General features: G+C 43.5%; 1 protein-coding gene and 1 long non-coding RNA gene across 3 annotated transcripts in view; one reads left to right on the forward strand and one right to left on the reverse strand.

Annotated features, from left to right (window-relative positions):
* Positions 1–23933, reverse strand: part of LOC109529866 (A disintegrin and metalloproteinase with thrombospondin motifs 20) — a 94625-nt gene that overhangs the window by 14392 nt on the left and 56300 nt on the right. The window contains exons 22-28 of the mRNA XM_019893363.1: positions 23345–23515; positions 22259–22378; positions 21472–21579; positions 19369–19533; positions 17657–17926; positions 16625–16786; positions 15571–15747 (exon numbers count right to left, since the gene is read on the reverse strand). Coding sequence (XP_019748922.1) covers positions 15571–15747; positions 16625–16786; positions 17657–17926; positions 19369–19533; positions 21472–21579; positions 22259–22378; positions 23345–23515 — 1173 coding nt within the window. The remainder of the gene's footprint in view (positions 1–15570; positions 15748–16624; positions 16787–17656; positions 17927–19368; positions 19534–21471; positions 21580–22258; positions 22379–23344; positions 23516–23933) is intronic.
* On the forward strand, positions 2110–8344 carry LOC109529867 (uncharacterized). 2 transcript variants are annotated; one of them, XR_002170905.1, is made up of 3 exons: positions 2110–2431; positions 2994–3040; positions 5710–8344. It is a non-coding gene; the product is annotated as an uncharacterized LOC109529867 (long non-coding RNA). The 2 variants fall into 2 exon arrangements; XR_002170904.1 differs by lacking the exon at positions 2110–2431 and having other exon boundaries at positions 2976–3040.

Below are 23933 nucleotides of genomic sequence, written 5' to 3' on the forward strand. Positions count from 1 at the left end.
CTCCGCTAAACAACCCAAATGGAACACTCACGCCCGTGGAATGCGTCCGGCTATTTAACCTGTAAACAAAACAAATGACTTGTAGGAGGCTCCTGTAAACGACAGCGTGGCCGAGCCAAACATGGACGTACGGCGAGACGTTCATCTGGTACCAATAAAAGAATCCTGAAGAACTTCAGGAACGCCAGAGTGACGACCAAAACGGTTACAAAGCAGACACGCCGATAAAAGCCCTAAAATGTGCCAGGGATGACGGATGAGTCCCCCCCCCCACCCTCCTCCCCCCCGTGAGGCCAGACAACAATTAGGATGTCGGCTATTTTCTGCCCGACGACTACGCCGGGTGCCCCTTTACAAAACAGGGTTCAAGAGACACGGCGAAGGCCATTTTGCCTTGGTGTATTTTCCGGTCCAGATCATGCGCATAATATTGCTTTGTCCCCTAATGATGATCTCAGAAGGTTGCGTAACATCCAACACAAGACGAGAGCACTCATGGAAAACCAGGATCTTGTCACAAGTTGTATCTGTGCTACCATGATCCGTTTTTCTACACGGCTTATCTTGCTTGCGGGGAGTTGGAGCCCATTCCGGCCGACTTCAAGCGAAAGGCAGACGGCGCCCCGGATTGGTTGTTGGTCAATCGGAGAGCACATAGACAACGACGACCATTCGCATTCACGTTCACACCGTCGCTGAGTGGGAACTGAACCCATACGGCCGGCATGGTCAGGACTCGAATGCCACAGGTGTCAAACCTCTGCCAGTACTCAAGTAAAGTACAAATAGGAACTCTGGCGGCCATATTGCATGTTTTAGATGTTTCCCTCCGTCAACACAACCGATTCAGATGATCGGGGTCGCTATCAGGCTCTCAAGGCTCTCAGGCTTGCTGAGGAGCTGATTGTGACTGCAGGATCGTGGCTCTCAAGGACCGGAGTTCCTATTTTGTACAAGACTTGAGTATTCGTTTTTCGGACAACTTTTTACTTTTATTGCCTATATCCGAATCAAGAAATTGGTACTTTCTTCTCCTTATGTTGCCCGCCCCCACCAAAAAAAAAAAAGGCTTGTTACTTTTTTCAACCATGGATGGTGAAACAATGTCAACTACGGTCTTGATTGATTGAGATCTTGGGCTCTTATAAGCTCGCGGGCATGAACAATAACAATGCACCAAATACAGAGAAGCAAGATATTCCCATTCCATGGCCTACATTTTTTTTATCTTTTGTTATAAACTGATTTAGCATTTTTTGTGTTATTTAGTTCACAACATTAGCAAAGCGATGGCAACAGAGTCAACACCAGCTAGCTTTTTATTTCCCTATTACGAGCACTATGCAAGTTATAGGGGAGCTTTGCAATAAAAATAAAAATAAAACAATTTACTAGAAACGCAGCGCCCCAAGGAAAAAAAAACCCAAAACAATCGTCTCCCATCCTGTGGCCTTGTAAAAAACTAAAACGTTCAACCAATAACGTTGAGTGTAATAATAACACCCCATTATGAGTAAGGTGCTTTACTTGCGTAACAAGGTAAAAGGTGAGAGACTGCTCTGGGGTGTACGTGATGACTATCGGAGGGTTGTGATCGAACGAACAAAACCACAAACGCAAGCACATGAAATTACTTTCACAACTTTGACTCAAGTCGTTGCAACTTTTGGCTTGTCCACCGCAGCGGACGCTTGCACGACTTGTTTTAAAGGATTTGAATCAGTATTTATACTTCGACCAGTCTTTTTCTTTTCTTTTTTCAACTGTCGTCTATTTTTTAAATCAGAGCCTGACTACTTTTGTCACCTCTGCTTTTGAGTGCGCTTCCAAACGAGCCGCCCCGTGAGTGCGACATTAACGGGTGACACAGCGCACACATGCATCACACACATTGTAATTACCGAGGTATTTTAAACACAGGGCAGCCTCAGCTGACGCACGACATCAAAGCTGACGGATTCGCATACCCTGTTGCACGCACACACACAAAAAGATAACTCCCCTCCACCACCTCAGACTGCTTTTTGTGGAAGGCGGGTGGGGAGGGGGGGGGGGTGTAGAGAGAAGAGCAGGCCCCTCCTCGGTGCCGTAAAAAGAGGGAAGGAAGAAAGAAAATCGCAGCCATACGGGCTACGCTCCCATGGCTGAACTTTATCTGCATTTTAATGGCAGGAGGAGGGGGAGGAGTGTGTGTGTGTGTGTGTGTGTGCTGTGTGTTGGGGAGGTGGGGGGGAGGTAAAGACTATGTGCTCCTCCCTCGCATCATATGTCAGCCATTAGTGCATCACAGAGAGCTGGCACAGCACAACATAGTGCAGTGAAGTGTAGTGGACCGCAGGAGCGCTTCAAACTCTCAGACCAAAAAAAAAAAAAAAGGGGGGGGGGCAGACAATAAACAGCTGACCTTTGGGACCCAAGAGCACCCACTCAGGTAGGGCGCCCTTTCACAATTTCTACTTACTAACACAATGTCTCAACAGACAGCGGAACTCCGCCGCCACTGTTGAAATTGTAATTTACATGAAAATAAGTCTTAAATGTCACTACGAATGCGTGAGAAAAGTGCAAAAAAAAATGTGGGAAACACTCTTGACATACTTTTTGCCCTCCCACGTTGTCGCGGCCATTAATTTCACATGATTAGCCGCTTTAAATCTGTCGTAATCCGGGGATGGGGAGAAACGATTCACGCGGGGATTAAAGTGGAATCACTCATCCGCCGTGCAAAAACCAGCAGAATAGCAGCCAAGGAAAACGGCTATTCTCCTCCATAATGGAGCGAGAAGATGGGAATTATTCGCTTTAAGTCGATCCAGGGTGACATTCCACATTTGACAGTTGCGCAGTTCTCCCAGCAAATCACTTAATTGAATGCCGAACCAGACAGATGGGCGAGAATTAATCGAGAGTTGTCTGTTACGGCGTCGTTTAACATTCATGGTTGTCTTCTTTTTTTTTTTTTTGGGGGGGGGGGGGACAACATCTTTGTGCAGGACTGACAACTGAAAGATGAGCCCGTCCACTCATTTTCTGCCTTCAGGTAAGTCAATCAGAAGCATGAGAAAGCATTCCACCAGGGGCGGAGCTAAAGGGTGGACAGTGGTGGCCATGGCCCTCTATGGCTACCCCCCACAATTAGGGGAAAATTTTGATATTTGTGGTTTCCTTCCGGCATTTTCACATGGATGCAAATTCCTTTGCCCCCTTGATACTCTGCTACAAGTTTTTTTTATATATATACTAACTGCATATTTCAAGAATAAATAAACAACTGCAAATTCTAAAATCTGTTTTATGTAAAGAACATTTAATTCTTTGAGTCAACATCAATCAAAGTCATTATTTTCGCACTGGAGCGAGCAAACAACATGGCGGAGAAGTAACTGTTTATTGTTAGCATCAACAGTCTGGAAGAGATTAGTATACAAATGAAAGTGGGATTTTATTTCATTTTATTTCACGAAAGCCTGACTGTGGAAGGTAGGAAAAAGAATGACGCACGACCGCAACTGTGTTGTGCCACCCCACTGAAAAATTTCTGGCTCCGCCCCTGTTTTCCACGCCTGTTAGAAACCAAACAAATGGAAAATGATGACACTCAGTAACTGGACTGTCCTTTATTGTTTTTAAGCCAAATAAACTGAAAATTATGTGATTGCTTCCAAAACATTACTGGCATGGGTTAAACCGTTTGAGGTTGGTTATCGAGCTTTTACCCCACCCCAACAAAAAAAGTTGGGGAAAAAAAGACTAAAAAAATGTTGTATAAGACAGATATTTTTATTTCTTTTCTCTACTTAGTATAGTGAGCACGCCACATTGTTGTGAGAGTGGAATTTTTGGGGGTGCTTTATTTTTTTCCCCCCCTGCTTATGACCACAAAGCTTTGGTTAAAAATAGAATCTTTCTCGTCAAATTTCACATTCCAACACTTTTATCTTCGAAAGACAGCAGACGGTGTCATCAAAGATAACCTTTGTATTGGGATCTGATGGTTTTCCTGCTTTGTAGACTAACGGCTTGCCTTCTATGGCACGCTATCATTAGTCGGGGCTTTTAGGGGAGACGGCGACCGCTGAAAAGGTGAGTGTCAAGGGAACGTGTCAATCACGATGGTGGCTCGAAGGTAATGGTGAACACATTTTCGAAAAGTGAGCTAGCCTTGGGGCAACGTGCATGTTTAGACTAAGGGGGAGAGCGTCTCGAGTCGGAATCTCATTGACGTCTTGTCAAGGGCGCGACGTGGGAGAACTTTTAACTCTGCTTGTATGCATTGTTCCGCCATGTGTGTTAAAGAAGTCGTTGTTTTCAAGGCTTAGAATTCGGCAACATTTTTGCTAATTCCTGTTAGCGGACGATGGTGTTTCGCATGATGTGTTAGCATAAACTACCGGACTTTTTTGGGAACATTTGGGGCTATATTTTCATGCCGGAGAAAGTATAGTGCAAAGTGCAGTCTAACTGTGCACAAGAGTGGAGTTTTTCTTTCTTTTGGTATTTTCACAGCAGAGCGAAGTTAGAAATGGGTTTGCGCCATTGTGGGAGCGAACAGAGGCAACTTGATTCCTGGACGATCAAAGCAGCTTCCTTGATTCACTTTTAACTCGGCGCAGGAGAGGCACGCGATCTACACGACAGAAGCATAAAACACTGATTGGAGTCCGTACAAGCACGCGCAAATTACCTACATAGAGAACTGCAAGATCTCCACTTGCTGATTATGTATTGTAAAGTTGGCCGCTGCCAAGGAGGCATTTGTAGACCGACTTCCATATTTCATTGATCATATCCTTCCAAGAGCTGTGTCGCAGTGATTTTAAAAAACATATTAAAGACGATATTAAAAATGATTTCTACAATGATTCAGAGGGTTTGATGCACCATATTGTTTTACTGATGAATGAAATATGATCACATCCATCACATATGTGCCCGAAGCGCTTGATCTGTCTGCTTGCATCTCGAACAAATTCACCAAAATCGTGACACACCACCTGCGCCACAATTTAGACCTACTCCAAAGCACGTCGGGGTGTGCAAGAAAAAAAAAAGCTCCAGGTCCAATTCAGTGAGGCACCAACTTCCCCAAAACAGTAATCTAGACATGCCCCGGCTCGAAAATGAAGGTGCTCCATTTTTTTTTTGTTTTTTGTTTTATTTTACACCAAGGGCATGTGTGCCTGACTATGTAAAAAGGCCTCCAGGTGTAAATATCTCAAATGGTGATGTTGATGAAATGTGATCGGCTGCTCAGTATCATGCAGACAACACGTTTTTTTTAATTCAGTGCACCAATTCCCAACCACTGCCGGCCCCAAACGCAGCGACAAAAACGGGTGGCTTATATCAGGAACGACATCTGGCGCGAAAACAAACATGCTTGCTGTGCGACCCTTGACAGCGAAAAGCCGAAAGTTACATCTGAATAAAAGATGATGGGAAGAGTCATACTATTTTTAAAAGAGGATCGGGGTTACACCAATTGTGATTGGACCTGGAATTTAACTCTTTGAGGGATAGCGGTCACTACAGTGGACAACTTATCATGTTATGCAGTTACAAGGTGCATGAAAGGGTTAAACTTGTATCTGCGTACTACACGTTCGAGATTCCACTGTATCTGGTTAATACATCATGCCTGCCGTGTCCTCCGAATCAAAAGAGAAGAGCGATTCAAACCACCCGGTGTCTGTTTTTGTTTTCTACCAGTACAAGCACGCCTGGGCTCGATAAAACCCGACGGGGATGCGAGGGAGGACGATAAAGAGTCACAGAACATCCCGATCACGTTTGCAAGGAGCTCGAGGAGTCAAAACAACACCGGACGGGGGAAGCAGCTGGTAGGAATGTTGTCACGGGAAACATCGAGAGGCGTTTGATGTGTTCTGCGGCCAGATGTGTTGGAAGCAAAATAAGGTGAAATCCTGACATAGTTGGGACATGGTATAGAGCAAAGCGCAAGTGAAACACACACGCTTTTTTGCCTTGCTTCCCACACAAACGCGCTGATGACTTTCAGATGTGACGGTCACGTTTTCTGATGTTCTGTCCAAGTCCAATGTCGTTTCTATCAACGTCGTCTGTGGTTTTTCCACCCCTTTGACTACGACGCTGCTATCAAGGAACTGCGGTCCAAGTACGCGTTGTACAATTTCTTTCAATCTGTTTCCTTTTTCAGCCAACAGCACTCAGAAGGAGATATGCCAAGTGGCCATAAGTCAAAGTGAAATGCCAAAACAGCACAGTTCCGGACTAAACATTCCACGGAGGGCTTCCCGCCACCCCCTCCCCGCCTTCGGGCTATGCGACACAAACGTAAACGAAAGATCCTTACACAAAACAGCATATGTCTCGCGGAGAGAAGGAGTTTGGCGGTAACGACACAAAGTGGTTGACCTTTGACGTCGACAAAAATAAAAATAAAAAAAGCTACATTTCGTCTTCCTTCTTAAACGCTAGCCAGCTGTGTTTCCACTCAGGCAGCGGTTCTTAGAAAACCTTCAAGATATTGACCCGCCGCTCTCAAAACATGGACACAATAAAACAAACTGCTGCAATAGCGGGACAGCACACCCCGAGGATGTTTATTTCCGTGCTTTAACTATTCCAACTGTCTCCCTTTTACAGCTTTTTTCGGCCTCCTGGTGGATGGAAGTTTTCATTCAGGCTTAAGCGTTGCTCAATTATGCATACCCATGAGCTTGATTTTTAAACTGAAGGGCTGCTTTTTTTTTTTTTTTTTTTTTTTTTTTTTTGGCGAATGAAGATGAAGGTGGCACCGACCGACTCAGTAAAACTGGACAGCCTACGTCTGCAAAAATTCCGTTTCAAAGAGACACGTCAAAGAAAAACACGTTTAAATTTCCATTACTTTCAGTGACTGTTTTTCTGTCAGAAAATCGGCAATAATGTTATCATTTCTTTGCAAAGTAAAATCAAATGTTTTATTTTGATTGGATACAAAGATAATCACGTCGCTAGAGAAATTCGATAATGTTTACTGTTGAGAATCTGAAATTCTAGGCATTTGGACTATTTTACATGAAAAAAAGGCATCTAAATCATTCATCAATTAATTTGGCACTCTTATTAGTTATCGATTAATCGATTAATAGTCACACCTCTAAAAAAATGGTATTTCACCTTTCATGTATTGGCGAATTCACAGGTAGCGGGTTGCATTATGTTGTGTTTCATTTTAAATGTCACTAAATTTGTTCCTGTTTACAGAAAACATATGTTCCCCTACCGCCCCGAAAGTGAACGTGACCTTAAAACTAAGGTATGTACCGAGCTATGATTTTCAGCGAGCCGTTACGGACATGAGTTGGTCGCCATGAGATAGTTCAGAAAAATGTAGTACAAGTCCGAAGACCCCCGCCCATCTACTTGCAAGCACGGACAGGCTCGAACAAGACCGGATGCGAGCTCCGCTGTGTCTGAGACGTGAATTTTTACGCTTATGAAGCGCACTCGCGGGTTTAAAAGGTGACGGCGGACGTTGAAGAAGAGCAGTCCATTTGTGACCTTGGTCAAAGAGGGGCTGTGGACCCTCTCTTGTTCCATCAGGAGAACCCGAAACCCGGAAGGAGGTTCACGCCCTGCCTCCTCTCATTCATCAGCAATGCCTGTGGTTTGAATTGATCACATATTTCCTTACATATTTATACACATATTTCATTACATTTGTGTCTCATGACTCACTGCTGAGCTCAACACGCGCATTTTCCTACGCAATGTATATTGTCCCTTTAGTGCCACCATACAATCTCTTGTCTTCCCATCTAATACGCTAAGTGTGAATGTTTGTTTGTCTGTATGTGTTTAGCTGGCGAATCGTCCAGAGTGTACCTCCTTCACCTTTCTGGTATAGGCTCCAGCTCACCCCAATTTGGTAAACCAAACAATGACAATAAAGGCTTTCACTTCCATTCAAATGAGCAAAAGTGGAAAATGGATGACGGTTGCCCACCCCCAGATTGAAATGAAAGCTCTACAATACATTAAACAAGCAAAAGGACGCCGAGAGGAGAAGGAAACATGAGCCCAGTGATGTCACGAGCAATGGACTCCTCTGGTGTGTACGTGTGTGTGCGTGAGTGTGTGTGTGTGTGTGTGTGTGACAGGTTTGTGGCATGCTCTACCCTCGGGCTAAAGTCAAATATGTCAACGTTGTGCATGTGGATTTCATTTGGGATGAGTTCAGTTACCGTGAGACCATCCATGGAAACGCAGCTCACCAGGAAGCGATCTGTTTTTATTAGAAGCCAGCTAGCCCGAAATGACTGAAATTGATATTTTCCTGGCCAATTGATCCCACGTGGAAGCCCAACACTACACACACTGCCGATTGCTTCCAAGTTGATTCACGCTCATGACATTTTGCTTTTCTATTGTCTGTGCAATAAATACCCCAATTGCTTTGTGTCTTTTCTTTTGGACAAATTTGATGGCGAGAACAACATGAGTACCCGAAGCTGTCACACCCAATTAGGGTGAGCAAAAAATCATTTGAAATAAAACCTAGCGTCGATTTATGGGCATGATCAAAACAGAAGATGATTGCCTAAATGGAGTAGCGCAAGAAAATGTGATTACAAACCACACTAGCATATTGAAAGTCCATCATTCATTATAATAGTAATAATTGCAGATGGCTGCTATTGCGTTGAATTTATAACAGGTAACAAACAGCATGGTGAGAAGAATAAACAAAAAAGGCTCCCACGCAAGGTAAGGCTACTTCAAAAATGACGCTATGACCTAATAAAGGAAGGAAAGGAAGAGTAATATGGATGCAAGCATTTAATGATATTCTTCCCATGAATATATGTTTTTATGCTATATAGTGTTCTGTATCTACTATTCTGATTAATGGGTTGTTCTTTTTCACAATTTGTCGATGTTTCGATTATTGGTTTTATTGATCTCCTCTTAAAAAAACGATAAATATATTTCAGTATGGAAAAATATGAATAATTGTATTAAACCTAGAGCAGCAATAATATTTATTGATTAAGTATATTATTTAGTTCTTGTTATAGTTACTACACAACATGCAATAATGATAGATAGATAGATAGATAGATAGATATATCCTTAGCTAGCTTGCTAGCTAGACAGATACATTGAAAGAATTCCAGGTAGCTCGCTCGATCACCAGAGAGCGAGCTAGATTGATCGCTAGCAGGATAGCTAGCTAGATAGACCGCTAGCGAGATCGCTAGCTAGCTAGTCATTTAGGATAGTAAGCAATGAGAGATGGTAACAAGAAACATTCCTATAGATTTTTTTGCAATATCATTCATGATAATAATTAAACTTGCAATTAATCAATACTGCTTCATTAAAGTGCATAAAACAGATATCGGATTGATTATGTTGCTGTTGTTTGGTGGGTTGAATGCATGAATCCTGTATATTTTGTATCTACTGAATAAACTGATTCAAATACTTGATGTGACATCTTGGTTGGATGTTCTGTTTTTTTTTTTAATTTTTATTTTTTACTGAAGCCTTCTTTTAGAATGTGCGATATGTTGTGCGCATGGAGAAATGACAAGTGTCACAGTTTGGGTTCTTTAATCAATTGAACAAAGGGGAAGCAGCTGACTCAAATATATATTTTTGTGTATATGTCCTCCTCAGAAATAAATAGCATCTTGGAACAATTAAGTAAAACATGCATAAATACAATACGCTGACATTCTAAGATGTAAAGATGTGTCTTGCGGGGGATACGACGTGCATCTGCGACGCGTCAATCTGAATTAAGCGTTGCCAACTTCTGCTCGTCACCAAGGTTTGCATCACGTTTTACGACTGCTCATGATATGTTTCCTGTAAAGCTGTATGTCACAGAGCTGGAGTCACGCTTTATTATATTTATTATATTACTAGAACATCAGAACTGCATTTGTACTATACCAAATGTATTTTAAATGGTGGCAGGGGTGTGCTGAGTCCTCTTTAATAGTTGATGATTTATTTGGTCTCATATTTCGATAAAATGTAATAAGTGGGGTGTGTTGACTTTATCTGTCCACTGTTGCGCGTTTAGTGCTTTTGTGTACACATCCTACCTGTGAACTGACCATTCATTGTGAAATTTTATGCTTTTTTTTTTTAAATATTCTAACATGTATCTTTCATTCTATAGTGCGAACATTGCTTACGAAATGTACTGACTGTAGTAAAGTGAAGTTAAAAAAAAAAACAACAAAAATGCTCCGTCCACCCATTCTCAAACTGGAAAAAAAAAAAATGGAAATAATTTCCTCTGTACAACACTGCATTTACTTTAAAGAGATACAAGAGGTCTGAGCAAGAGCACCGGCAAATGTTTTTTTTTTTTAAATAATGGATCACAAAAAAAAAAAAAAAGAAATAATAATATGCCACTTCGGAGAAAACAAAACCAAACTTCCTGTACAAAGATACATTACACAAAATACAACAACAGCCGCTTGTCGCTGTTTGATAAAAAGCCATAATTTTAACTCTTATACACAAATATACACTTGTGTACTCAGGATACATGGTGAAGGCAATGAGAACAGCATAGATATAACATTACTGGACAGCACCAGCTTGAGTGGGAGGAAGAAAAAAAAAAATGAGATCCATGTGTTTGTAATGAACGCCTAAGAGAAGCACCATTGTGTGTCTTTGTGTGTTTTAGCTCTTTTGTTTCTCTGTTTTAATCAGCACCATGTCACTGCAGGGCCCCGACTGGGTGGGCTTGGGGTGGGGGGGCAACACATGCCAACGAGCGCACACGTGATAAACGACCCTCAGTTGAGTCTCCCCGCAGCGTTAGACTAAATACACATCGGGCCCAACTCGCGGTGACGCGCCACCGGGCGAAAAGGCCGATAAGGGGTCAGGGAAGGGAACACTATCGTACCGGCTTCCATGGTCTGCGGTGCCAGGAGGCGGAGCCTACGCAGGGCTGCAGGTTGCACTGCTCCATGTCCAGCGGCTTGTCCAGGATGTCGCAATTGTAGTCGCTGAGCCGCTCGCCGCTGGGCCTTTGGCACACCACCAAACGGGTTCGCCTGCCTTCTCCGCAGCTCTGAGTGCACTTGAGGGAGCAAGCGAGATGCACTTTAGGGATCTGGTGGTACCTTGACTCATCTCATCTCATCTATCTAATATTTTGGGATTTTTCATTGTGGTTATTTCATTTTTAGTTCAATTTGATTTTACTGTTTTTTTTTAATTCAGTTAATTTTAATTAGTTTTTCGGACAGGTTTGTTTATTTTTTTTGTAGTTGCTTCTGTGATGTTTTTGTTTAGTTTTTATTAGTTTTAGTGTTTTTATGGATTTATTTATTTATTTTTAATATATGGAGTATTTGTGGAGTGCAAGAGAAAAAAAAAAAGACTCTCCTTCCTCTTTTTGTATGGACGTACAGCAAGTGAAATGAATACTTAACCTTGGTAGGGTCACTCATAAGTTGTAGTGTGATACCACTGTGTCAAATCATTATTCATTCCTGAGTTAAATTGTCATTACATTTTGGCTGGGAACACAAAGCAAAATATTGAACATTCGACATTCCTAACGTTCCGAAATAAATTGTTGATGCTGATGTGTTCCTTCAAGAGCGCCGCTGAGAGAGCCATTTCAGTCTGATCCACGCTCCTTACGAGTGTTCTCATTTTGTTTTTTTGTGTATTTGACTCTTTTGTCCTGTTCAATAAGTGCCTAAAAGTGCCTCAGCGACTGCGGCTCTCGGTACGATGGTTAATTCGAATTAAAAAGAATGGACCGCTGGAAATCTTGCGCAGAAACTAATCCATGATGCCCACTTAAATCAAGATTCGGCAAACTCTGCCGTATGACCATGCTGGCGTGACACAACGCAGACACAACAGTTGATTGCAGCGCGGGAAGTGGCGTAAGGTTCAGCGTGATTAAAAAGAGAAATAAAAAGCAACCGAGAAGATAAGCTCACCTCTCCCCAGACGCCGTAGTTCCACAGCGGGCACGGCCCCGAGTTGCAGCTCTTGGATTCGGCTGGCTTGACCCTCTCGTCGCAGTAACTGTTGCTGCGGCCGTTGGCGTCCTGGCAGACCACCACTCGCCTCTGGAAGCCCCCCGCACAGGTGCTGGAACACTGGGAAACGTAAAACATGTCACATGTACACGCTACCAAAATGCGCAGCCAGGGAATTATTCTTTGAAATGTATTCCGTTTTTGCCAAGGGTGATTCAAATTCATCTTTACTGCCAATGAACTGTCTACGAACTGCATTGAGCAGGATTCCAAGCATGTTTGTGGGTCGATTGCATAAACATGCTCGCTTTGCAACTCTGCATTATATTGAGAAACATTTCCAAATGCTTCACCACCCCTGTGAAAAACAGTTTCTCAAGCCCAAATTCTTCTTTCTGTGGGCTAACGGCTGAACAACGCTGCCTTGACCTCGGCTCCCTGCATCCAATTAATCTAATTTACGGTGATGTTTTTTTTTTTTTAATCTTGTCCCACAAGAAATCTATTTTAAAAACTAAAACTAATTCTAATACTAATAAAAACGCCATTAAAATGAAGCATTAAACAAAATAACCCCCCCCCCAAAAAAACACACACAAATCCACCCTGAAAACTTACAATTAACTATATTTAAAAAAACAAAACTCGAATGGAAATAGCAACGACCTCCAAAACTAATATAACACTGGTTCGAATATGTAATCTTTAAATCCATCCACATCTAGTAGTAAATGCCTTGAAATAAATAATAAACCATTTTGTGGTGCCACTTCTGCGACCACTTGAAAATAGAAACTGCCAAAAACATGCCAAATTGTACGCAACACACGAACGGACCAAAACAACACAAGAGGACAAGGTTCTGCTGGATTTGCTGACAGTAAGGAGATACATTCAAGACGAAACGCAACATGAAAATAGAACTCAGCGGGAGTACGATAGCCGATCCTCATCATTGAACAAAATACCACAATTCACACGCTGGACATACTGCGCCCCAGGGTCCGGTCCTCCATTGGTTGTCCGTTGACGGCACGTTCCAGCTATTGTGGCCGGGATGGCGCCCCGGGTCCTTGGGGTATCCGTACGGTTGGTCGTTGATGCGCTGCCGGTTGTTGACCGAGGAGCAAGGCGCGGTCGTGCACTCTTGCTCCGTTGCGGGCTTCTCATCTGGATCGCAGAAGGACTGGTCCACGGGCTGGTGGTAGTTGGAGCACAAGACCTGTCGGGTGGACCTTCCGGCGCCGCATGTCACTGAACACTGCAGACAGAAACAGACTGCGTCTCTTAAATGTCCCTTTTTTGGCATCTGTCCAGGTTTAATAGTGCTTATCCTGTTCTAGATCTTGAGGGAGGTGGAACCCGCCGACTTTGTGAGACACGGGAAAGACCACGGACAGGTTGTCAGTCAATCACAGGAAGCAATTACACTGGTCAATAAATTTGGACATGTTTTAATCAGGGTGGAAAGTATTTTTTTCTAGATTAATTTTTAGCGATGATTCCAAATCCGAATAATACTACTCATACTACTACTACTACCAATAATTAACTCCATCCATTACCCAAACTGCTTATCCACACGAGAGTCGCGGGCGTGCTATCCCAGCTGTTTACGGGCGGTAGGCGGGGTACACCCTGAACTGATTGCCAGCCAATCACAGGGCACACATAGACAAACAATAACCATACACACTCACAATCACACCAAGGAACAATATAAAGTGTTCAATTAACCTGCCATGCGTGTTTTTGGAATGTGGGAGGAAACCAGAGTACCCGCAGAAAACCCACACAGGCACGGGGAGAGCGTGCAAACTCCACACAGGAAGGCTGGAGCCTGGATTTAAACCCTGGATCCCTGTACCGTGAGTTGGACGTGCTAACCAGGCTGTCACCAACCATGATGCTCAATAATAAAAGAAATATAACAATAATATGTGGAATATATTTAATAAATGTAATATATAGAGTAATATTTATGAATTATTCACATTGACTGTCACGCCTAGTCGTCCATGAAGCTTGTTTTTGGAATCTGGGAGGAAGGCAGAGTACCCGGGGAACTATTCTAACCCGGGGCTCTTCCACTGTAACATAGACGACCGAACCAATAAACACAAACTCCACTCAGAAAAGTCAGCTCTGATTCAAACCAGAAACCCTTGACTGCGAAGCCACCATTTCAAAACACCTTGGTCATATTTACACGTGACCATCTCAGTTTTACATCGGATGGGCATGAAATCTTAAATTTTCGGGGGGGGGGGGGGCTCAAATATATATTTTTGTGTATATGTCCTCCTCAGAAATAAATAGCATCTTGGAACAATTAAGTAAAACATGCATAAATACAATACGCTGACATTCTAAGATGTAAAGATGTGTCTTGCGGGGGATACGACGTGCATCTGCGACGCGTCAATCTGAATTAAGCGTTGCCAACTTCTGCTCGTCACCAAGGTTTGCATCACGTTTTACGACTGCTCATGATATGTTTCCTGTAAAGCTGTATGTCACAGAGCTGGAGTCACGCTTTATTATATTTATTATATTACTAGAACATCAGAACTGCATTTGTACTATACCAAATGTATTTTAAATGGTGGCAGGGGTGTGCTGAGTCCTCTTTAATAGTTGATGATTTATTTGGTCTCATATTTCGATAAAATGTAATAAGTGGGGTGTGTTGACTTTATCTGTCCACTGTTGCGCGTTTAGTGCTTTTGTGTACACATCCTACCTGTGAACTGACCATTCATTGTGAAATTTTATGCTTTTTTTTTTTAAATATTCTAACATGTATCTTTCATTCTATAGTGCGAACATTGCTTACGAAATGTACTGACTGTAGTAAAGTGAAGTTAAAAAAAAAAACAACAAAAATGCTCCGTCCACCCATTCTCAAACTGGAAAAAAAAAAAATGGAAATAATTTCCTCTGTACAACACTGCATTTACTTTAAAGAGATACAAGAGGTCTGAGCAAGAGCACCGGCAAATGTTTTTTTTTTTTAAATAATGGATCACAAAAAAAAAAAAAAAAGAAATAATAATATGCCACTTCGGAGAAAACAAAACCAAACTTCCTGTACAAAGATACATTACACAAAATACAACAACAGCCGCTTGTCGCTGTTTGATAAAAAGCCATAATTTTAACTCTTATACACAAATATACACTTGTGTACTCAGGATACATGGTGAAGGCAATGAGAACAGCATAGATATAACATTACTGGACAGCACCAGCTTGAGTGGGAGGAAGAAAAAAAAAAATGAGATCCATGTGTTTGTAATGAACGCCTAAGAGAAGCACCATTGTGTGTCTTTGTGTGTTTTAGCTCTTTTGTTTCTCTGTTTTAATCAGCACCATGTCACTGCAGGGCCCCGACTGGGTGGGCTTGGGGTGGGGGGGCAACACATGCCAACGAGCGCACACGTGATAAACGACCCTCAGTTGAGTCTCCCCGCAGCGTTAGACTAAATACACATCGGGCCCAACTCGCGGTGACGCGCCACCGGGCGAAAAGGCCGATAAGGGGTCAGGGAAGGGAACACTATCGTACCGGCTTCCATGGTCTGCGGTGCCAGGAGGCGGAGCCTACGCAGGGCTGCAGGTTGCACTGCTCCATGTCCAGCGGCTTGTCCAGGATGTCGCAATTGTAGTCGCTGAGCCGCTCGCCGCTGGGCCTTTGGCACACCACCAAACGGGTTCGCCTGCCTTCTCCGCAGCTCTGAGTGCACTTGAGGGAGCAAGCGAGATGCACTTTAGGGATCTGGTGGTACCTTGACTCATCTCATCTCATCTATCTAATATTTTGGGATTTTTCATTGTGGTTATTTCATTTTTAGTTCAATTTGATTTTACTGTTTTTTTTTAATTCAGTTAATTTTAATTAGTTTTTCGGACAGGTTTGTTTATTTTTTTTGTAGTTGCTTCTGTGATGTTTTTGTTTAGTTTTTATTAGTTTTAGTGTTTTTATGGATTTATTTATTTATTTTTAATATATGGAGTATTTGTGGAGTGCAAGAGAAAAAAAAAAAGACTCTCCTTCCTCTTTTTGTATGGACGTACAGCAAGTGAAATGAATACTTAACCTTGGTAGGGTCACTCATAAGTTGTAGTGTGATACCACTGTGTCAAATCATTATTCATTCCTGAGTTAAATTGTCATTACATTTTGGCTGGGAACACAAAGCAAAATATTGAACATTCGACATTCCTAACGTTCCGAAATAAATTGTTGATGCTGATGTGTTCCTTCAAGAGCGCCGCTGAGAGAGCCATTTCAGTCTGATCCACGCTCCTTACGAGTGTTCTCATTTTGTTTTTTTGTGTATTTGACTCTTTTGTCCTGTTCAATAAGTGCCTAAAAGTGCCTCAGCGACTGCGGCTCTCGGTACGATGGTTAATTCGAATTAAAAAGAATGGACCGCTGGAAATCTTGCGCAGAAACTAATCCATGATGCCCACTTAAATCAAGATTCGGCAAACTCTGCCGTATGACCATGCTGGCGTGACACAACGCAGACACAACAGTTGATTGCAGCGCGGGAAGTGGCGTAAGGTTCAGCGTGATTAAAAAGAGAAATAAAAAGCAACCGAGAAGATAAGCTCACCTCTCCCCAGACGCCGTAGTTCCACAGCGGGCACGGCCCCGAGTTGCAGCTCTTGGATTCGGCTGGCTTGACCCTCTCGTCGCAGTAACTGTTGCTGCGGCCGTTGGCGTCCTGGCAGACCACCACTCGCCTCTGGAAGCCCCCCGCACAGGTGCTGGAACACTGGGAAACGTAAAACATGTCACATGTACACGCTACCAAAATGCGCAGCCAGGGAATTATTCTTTGAAATGTATTCCGTTTTTGCCAAGGGTGATTCAAATTCATCTTTACTGCCAATGAACTGTCTACGAACTGCATTGAGCAGGATTCCAAGCATGTTTGTGGGTCGATTGCATAAACATGCTCGCTTTGCAACTCTGCATTATATTGAGAAACATTTCCAAATGCTTCACCACCCCTGTGAAAAACAGTTTCTCAAGCCCAAATTCTTCTTTCTGTGGGCTAACGGCTGAACAACGCTGCCTTGACCTCGGCCCCCTGCATCCAATTAATCTAATTTACGGTGATGTTTTTTTTTTTTAATCTTGTCCCACAAGAAATCTATTTTAAAAACTAAAACTAATTCTAATACTAATAAAAACGCCATTAAAATGAAGCATTAAACAAAATAACCCCCCCCCCAAAAAAACACACACAAATCCACCCTGAAAACTTACAATTAACTATATTTAAAAAAACAAAACTCGAATGGAAATAGCAACGACCTCCAAAACTAATATAACACTGGTTCGAATATGTAATCTTTAAATCCATCCACATCTAGTAGTAAATGCCTTGAAATAAATAATAAACCATTTTGTGGTGCCACTTCTGCGACCACTTGAAAATAGAAACTGCCAAAAACATGCCAAATTGTACGCAACACACGAACGGACCAAAACAACACAAGAGGACAAGGTTCTGCTGGATTTGCTGACAGTAAGGAGATACATTCAAGACGAAACGCAACATGAAAATAGAACTCAGCGGGAGTACGATAGCCGATCCTCATCATTGAACAAAATACCACAATTCACACGCTGGACATACTGCGCCCCAGGGTCCGGTCCTCCATTGGTTGTCCGTTGACGGCACGTTCCAGCTATTGTGGCCGGGATGGCGCCCCGGGTCCTTGGGGTATCCGTACGGTTGGTCGTTGATGCGCTGCCGGTTGTTGACCGAGGAGCAAGGCGCGGTCGTGCACTCTTGCTCCGTTGCGGGCTTCTCATCTGGATCGCAGAAGGACTGGTCCACGGGCTGGTGGTAGTTGGAGCACAAGACCTGTCGGGTGGACCTTCCGGCGCCGCATGTCACTGAACACTGCAGACAGAAACAGACTGCGTCTCTTAAATGTCCCTTTTTTGGCATCTGTCCAGGTTTAATAGTGCTTATCCTGTTCTAGATCTTGAGGGAGGTGGAACCCGCCGACTTTGTGAGACACGGGAAAGACCACGGACAGGTTGTCAGTCAATCACAGGAAGCAATTACACTGGTCAATAAATTTGGACATGTTTTAATCAGGGTGGAAAGTATTTTTTTCTAGATTAATTTTTAGCGATGATTCCAAATCCGAATAATACTACTCATACTACTACTACTACCAATAATTAACTCCATCCATTACCCAAACTGCTTATCCACACGAGAGTCGCGGGCGTGCTATCCCAGCTGTTTACGGGCGGTAGGCGGGGTACACCCTGAACTGATTGCCAGCCAATCACAGGGCACACATAGACAAACAATAACCATACACACTCACAATCACACCAAGGAACAATATAAAGTGTTCAATTAACCTGCCATGCGTGTTTTTGGAATGTGGGAGGAAACCAGAGTACCCGCAGAAAACCCACACAGGCACGGGGAGAGCGTGCAAACTCCACACAGGAAGGCTGGAGCCTGGATTTAAACCCTGGATCCCTGTACCGTGAGTTGGACGTGCTAACCAGGCTGTCACCAACCATGATGCTCAATAATAAAAGAAATATAACAATAATATGTGGAATATATTTAATAAATGTAATATATAGAGTAATATTTATGAATTATTCACATTGACTGTCACGCCTAGTCGTCCATGAAGCTTGTTTTTGGAATCTGGGAGGAAGGCAGAGTACCCGGGGAACTATTCTAACCCGGGGCTCTTCCACTGTAACATAGACGACCGAACCAATAAACACAAACTCCACTCAGAAAAGTCAGCTCTGATTCAAACCAGAAACCCTTGACTGCGAAGCCACCATTTCAAAACACCTTGGTCATATTTACACGTGACCATCTCAGTTTTACATCGGATGGGCATGAAATCTTAAATTTTGGGGGGGGGGGGGGGGGCCGCTTCCCTGCCTTGGTTTGGCTGATGTGGCTTTGATCGTCATATAAGCATCAGCCAGCTTCAGGGGGAAGACAGTTATGTGAACCACTATACCGTATTACCAATGACAGTGATGTGATTGCTAAAGGGAAAAAAAATCATTACTGTTTGTGATCTCCATCAAACATTCCCATGACTCAGGACGCAACAGACTAAACCTGTTATATCTAAAGTTGACTTCATCCCAAATGAATGCTGAATGATGAAAAGACGATTCTCAGAAAAAGTCACTCCCGCTCGTTAAAACAAACACACCATTGCCCCTATGACATCATCGACATTGGATGTGAACAATGGGAGTGATTACAGCAAATCTCCGTAGCTGGGAAAAAAAACCCCCAAAAAACATCTGCATGGATTGGACACAGCAAGTTAACGGATCACTCACAGGCGACCATTCCCCGCTGCGCCATTGGCCGCAGCGGCTGAAGCAGGCGGAGGTCTCAGGCGGTCGGGGCAGGTGGACACAGTAGGACTCGTCGGCCACGCCGCCCTGGGAGTCTCTGCAGCTGACGTAGCGTGCCCGCTTCCCTTTGCCGCAGGTTGCGGAGCACTGGAGGGGGGACACAGTCAAAAGCGACATCGTTTTCATTTGCCACAGAAATGGCAAGGACCAAACTGGAATTATTACAGCGCTAACAGCTAGCATGCTAGCATTTAAAATGCGAACAACATGCATGGACAAGACGAGTATTGTGAAAACAGTTAAACAGTGTTAAGTGACGTGGCCGGAACTGCCATGTAAAGTGCGAGGTTCGACTTTCGAGGTTTTGCCGCGATACAATATTGCAATAACCTGTGAACCACGTTGAAATTTTGCCGATGTACTAGCCAATCAATTCACGCAAAAAATGAAAACAAAATCTCTTTGCTTGTCGCTTGTTTCCTCTTTGTGGCAATTCGCTTCATCTTTGTCAACCCACGCCATGTTTTTGTGGTTCAACAACTCAGCTCAACTTTATTCATCGAGCACTTGAAAAACAACCACAGCTGCATAAAAAGCGCTGCATATAAAGTCAAAAACAGACATCCAAAAACAAAGACAGTTAAAGTCATAAACTGCGACAGGCTGACTCCAAAATAAAGTTTTCGAAAAACACCACAACTCGTTAAATGGGTTGCACGCTAAGGCAACATAGGAATTATTCTCGGTCCATTTTTTATGGGGGAATTTGGGGAATTGCCATGGTTACACAAAACACTTTTAAGTTATAAATCACACGTGCCACAACTGGGACATGTGCGGTCCCAGTAAAAAAAAAAAAAAAAAAAAATCCTAGAGTGCACTTCCGCGACTGTCACTCAAAAGATTCCGAAGAAGGCAAAAGATCACAACATCAGCACACCAATTTTAAACTTTCCGTGATTCCCCACAAAGTCCATTTGGCGTAAGCATAAATAGTCCATCTTGCTCTGCCCAAGACAAATTATGCGGTATCACGCACCGCTGCGTTTGATTATTAGAAACACTTCAATAAAAGAACCGTCTTACAAAAACATGCTCAGCATTTTGGCTTTGCCGTTTGTTTATTGGTCGGCTTCCCTGTGTTCTTCAAAACAGCCCGACCCGGCACGTATTAGCCAAGACTTGCATTGAACTTATTGCTGAATTCACTCCAATGGATTAGAAACAGCTTTCAGTATGTGGCAGGGGCCCGCCGTACGTGTAGCCTCCAGCGCACGATGACAGCACATCACAGGGAAAAAAACAAAACAAAAAAAAAAAAAAACATTTTCGAGGACACGCCTACCGATTGCAATCAATCAAAGGAGCCATTCAAATCCTTGCATATTGGTGACTCTGCCGAGAAGAATGCGTGTGGTGTGGTGGAACGAGTGCGACCGCACAGTCGACGTCGCGTGACTGATGGCGTTCAATGTCGGGCCTAGAAGACTGGCGTTGAGATGTGGTTTTCCATTTGCGCTCACTAACGCTGTGAGGCATCGAACTGCGTGAGACTTGAGCTACAACAACGAGCCTTCTCTATTGATCGGTGCAAAGTCAAGTCGAGTCACATTTGTTGATATAGGCCTTAATCAGAAAAAAAAGAGTCTCAAAGGGCTTCACGGGCCCACAGGTGACAAATCCATCCCCTGATATCACCCCGTGAAATCATCGAGATCATTTCCAGGCTCCTGCAGAGCTTGCTGGTGAGCTCAATGCGTAGCGGAGTGTCTGAAGCTCACTCATCAGGGAGATTTTTAGCTCACCGAACAAAGAAAAAAATATCTATTTGAGATCAACTGAGTGACGGGCCGTTACTTGAAATACTCGTAAGGTCTGTGTGTGTGTGGGGGGTGGGGACTCGGAAGTCAAGATCCCACTGTAAATTATGCTAATGTCATATGTCTCAATGGTGTTTTGCATACTGTTGTGAGAACACACGCTGTTCTATAAAAAAAATAAAAAATAAAAAAAAGTCTGTTTTCGGCTGCGTGTCAAGTGTGCGGGACCTGCGTGTAAACATTGAGTGACATTTTGCATCCTTACCGCTGTCCAGGAGCCGTATCGCCACTGTGTCCCGTGCTGAGCGGAGTTTTCAGGTGGAGGTGTGCTTTGGACCGGAGAAGCCCACGGGCACGCCGGCATTTCACAGTCCTTCAGACACGCACATACGAGATTATGATCGTCATCCATCACTTACACAGTTTGGATATTAACTTTCCAGGCACACTAGAGAATAACGATAATAACAAGAACAATAATAGAAGGGTGTTGTTATATCTCGGCTAATTGCGCGATCAAACTTGAGTTTACAGCATATCTGCTGCCCCTGAGTGGCAACAAATAATATTGCAATGTTTTGTGGATATTTTTCAAGAAACATTGAACACACACAAACATTGAAAACTCATCATGCAAGCATAAGTGGTGTTCAAACTTTTTTCCTCTGAGGGCCGCATAAAGGAAAATGGAGGGTTCTGGTCCTTTGTTTGGACACTACTGGTCAACCGAGAAACAAAAACTTGGAATCAACTATAAAAAGATCTATCTGACAATGCTGGTTTGGTGTAGCTCAATTCATCTTTGCAATTTTACATACATACGTGTACCCACTAGTTAGCAAAGCGGTGAGTGCGAGAAGCTAGCATAGCGCTAGTGCTCTTTCTTGTTAAAATCACAAAGACAGAACGTCCAAATTAAAAGTCCTTGCTTCATACTGACTGGGAGTCAAGTCAAAAACGGTAGAAACCAACCAAAGTGAAACCCAAACCTGCCCGAAGCATACAAGATGGCTAACGTGCCGTGCGTGTCGGTTTTACCGTAATGGTTTTACCTGACTGTCTCTGGGCCTGGCGGCAGCGTTGCACTCTCTGTCGTCCACTGTGTTACCATAGTCCCCCGACATACACCTTACTGCTCTCATCTGGTAGCCTTGGCCACAGGTGACTGAACACTGAGACACAGGCACATGTTTGATCTCAAACATTATCTTACTATGTCAAGGTCAAGACCTCAGACAGGGAATCGGTTAAAGTCCAGCAGGGGTTACAAAGTCGACGTATATGCACTGACACAGACACGGTGTGTGTGCGTGTGTGTGTGTGTGTGTGTGTGTGTGTGTGTGTGTGTGTGTGTGTGTGTGTGTGCGCGCATGTATGTGGATCGGATTTAGTCTGGCGGGATATGAGGACAAAGCGAAAGTGGCGTAGAGGAAATGGGAGCTGGAGTCAGGGCACGTCGTGCAATTTTTTGGTGTATCACGTTCCAACACACACACACACACACACACACACACACACACACACACACACACACACACACACACACACACACACACACACACATACACAAATTGGAAATATCGACTGTCATGTCTAACGACGTTCAAGAGTCACTTCTGGGTGATAAATCACTGCCGCTGGATCCGGTGTCACTTAGTTTGTCAGAAAATAATTCATCAATTACAAATACTGCTCTCTTCATGTATATATCGTTCACATTTTTTATTTGGAGGCGTCCTGTCAAGTTTTCCTCCTATAAAATGGGTGCCTCGGCTCAATATAAGTTGGGAAAGACTCATTTATAGTGTTACAAGTGCACAGATTCTTTTTTTAATACACTTCATAAAAAAAGATCAAACGAAAAGCAGATGCTTGTCTGCACGTTGACAATAAGTGAGATTTTTATGCAAGCGGGGCCCCGTGTGTCTCTGTGTGCACACTTGTGGTCCACACACAGACACAGTTGGGAAAGCATCTGGCTGCGAATCTGCAAGCCACACATGAAAGCCATTTCCTCAGACAAGCCACGCACGCGTCGACCCACTGAGCGTGTCTGCGACCAACCTACGTGTGTGCGAGCCTGTGTGGGTGTGTGTGCGTACCTGTGGGTATGCGTGCGTGCGTGCTTGCTTACTCACCGCTCCCCACACGCCGACCTGCCAGGATGCGCATTCGGGCAACTCGCAGCTCCCGACGGAGGGGGGCTTGCTGGATGGGTCGCACATGTGCTCACTCAGCTTTTCCTCTCTGGTGGCTCCGGAGCACGAAACCTGCCGGTGTTTCACCCCTTTACCGCATGTCACCAGGCACTAGATGGATCGACATCATTCAGGGTCAGTTTGATCATCGAATTCTAGTATTTGTTCCATTCAGTCAAATGAATTCATCATTCATTCAACGGTTCTCTTGGCCGCACTGCTTCCAGTGCGTGGATGTTCCCTATTTGTCCATTCAGATTTCAACTCATCTTCGGAGTAACTAGTGATGGCCGATGTAATGACATCACAGGCTGTTAGGCGTTGTTAATGTGTGATTTTAAATATTTTCTAGTTGTGTATTCTATTTTTGCTAATTTTCATGTTCAATTATTGTAACTTGGTGACACTCTTTGAGACAAAAGTAGGAAGTTGGTGCTACTACAAATGCAAGGTGTAGTATATGTTTACAATGTTTCCTGATTTCTAAATGGATCCGTGGGCTGGAAAAAAAACGAACAGAAGAGCTCAG

The sequence above is a fragment of the Hippocampus comes genome, unplaced genomic scaffold (genome assembly GCF_001891065.2).
Source record: "Hippocampus comes isolate QL1 unplaced genomic scaffold, H_comes_QL1_v1.1 scaffold62, whole genome shotgun sequence".
Taxonomy (NCBI): Eukaryota; Metazoa; Chordata; class Actinopteri; order Syngnathiformes; family Syngnathidae; genus Hippocampus; species Hippocampus comes.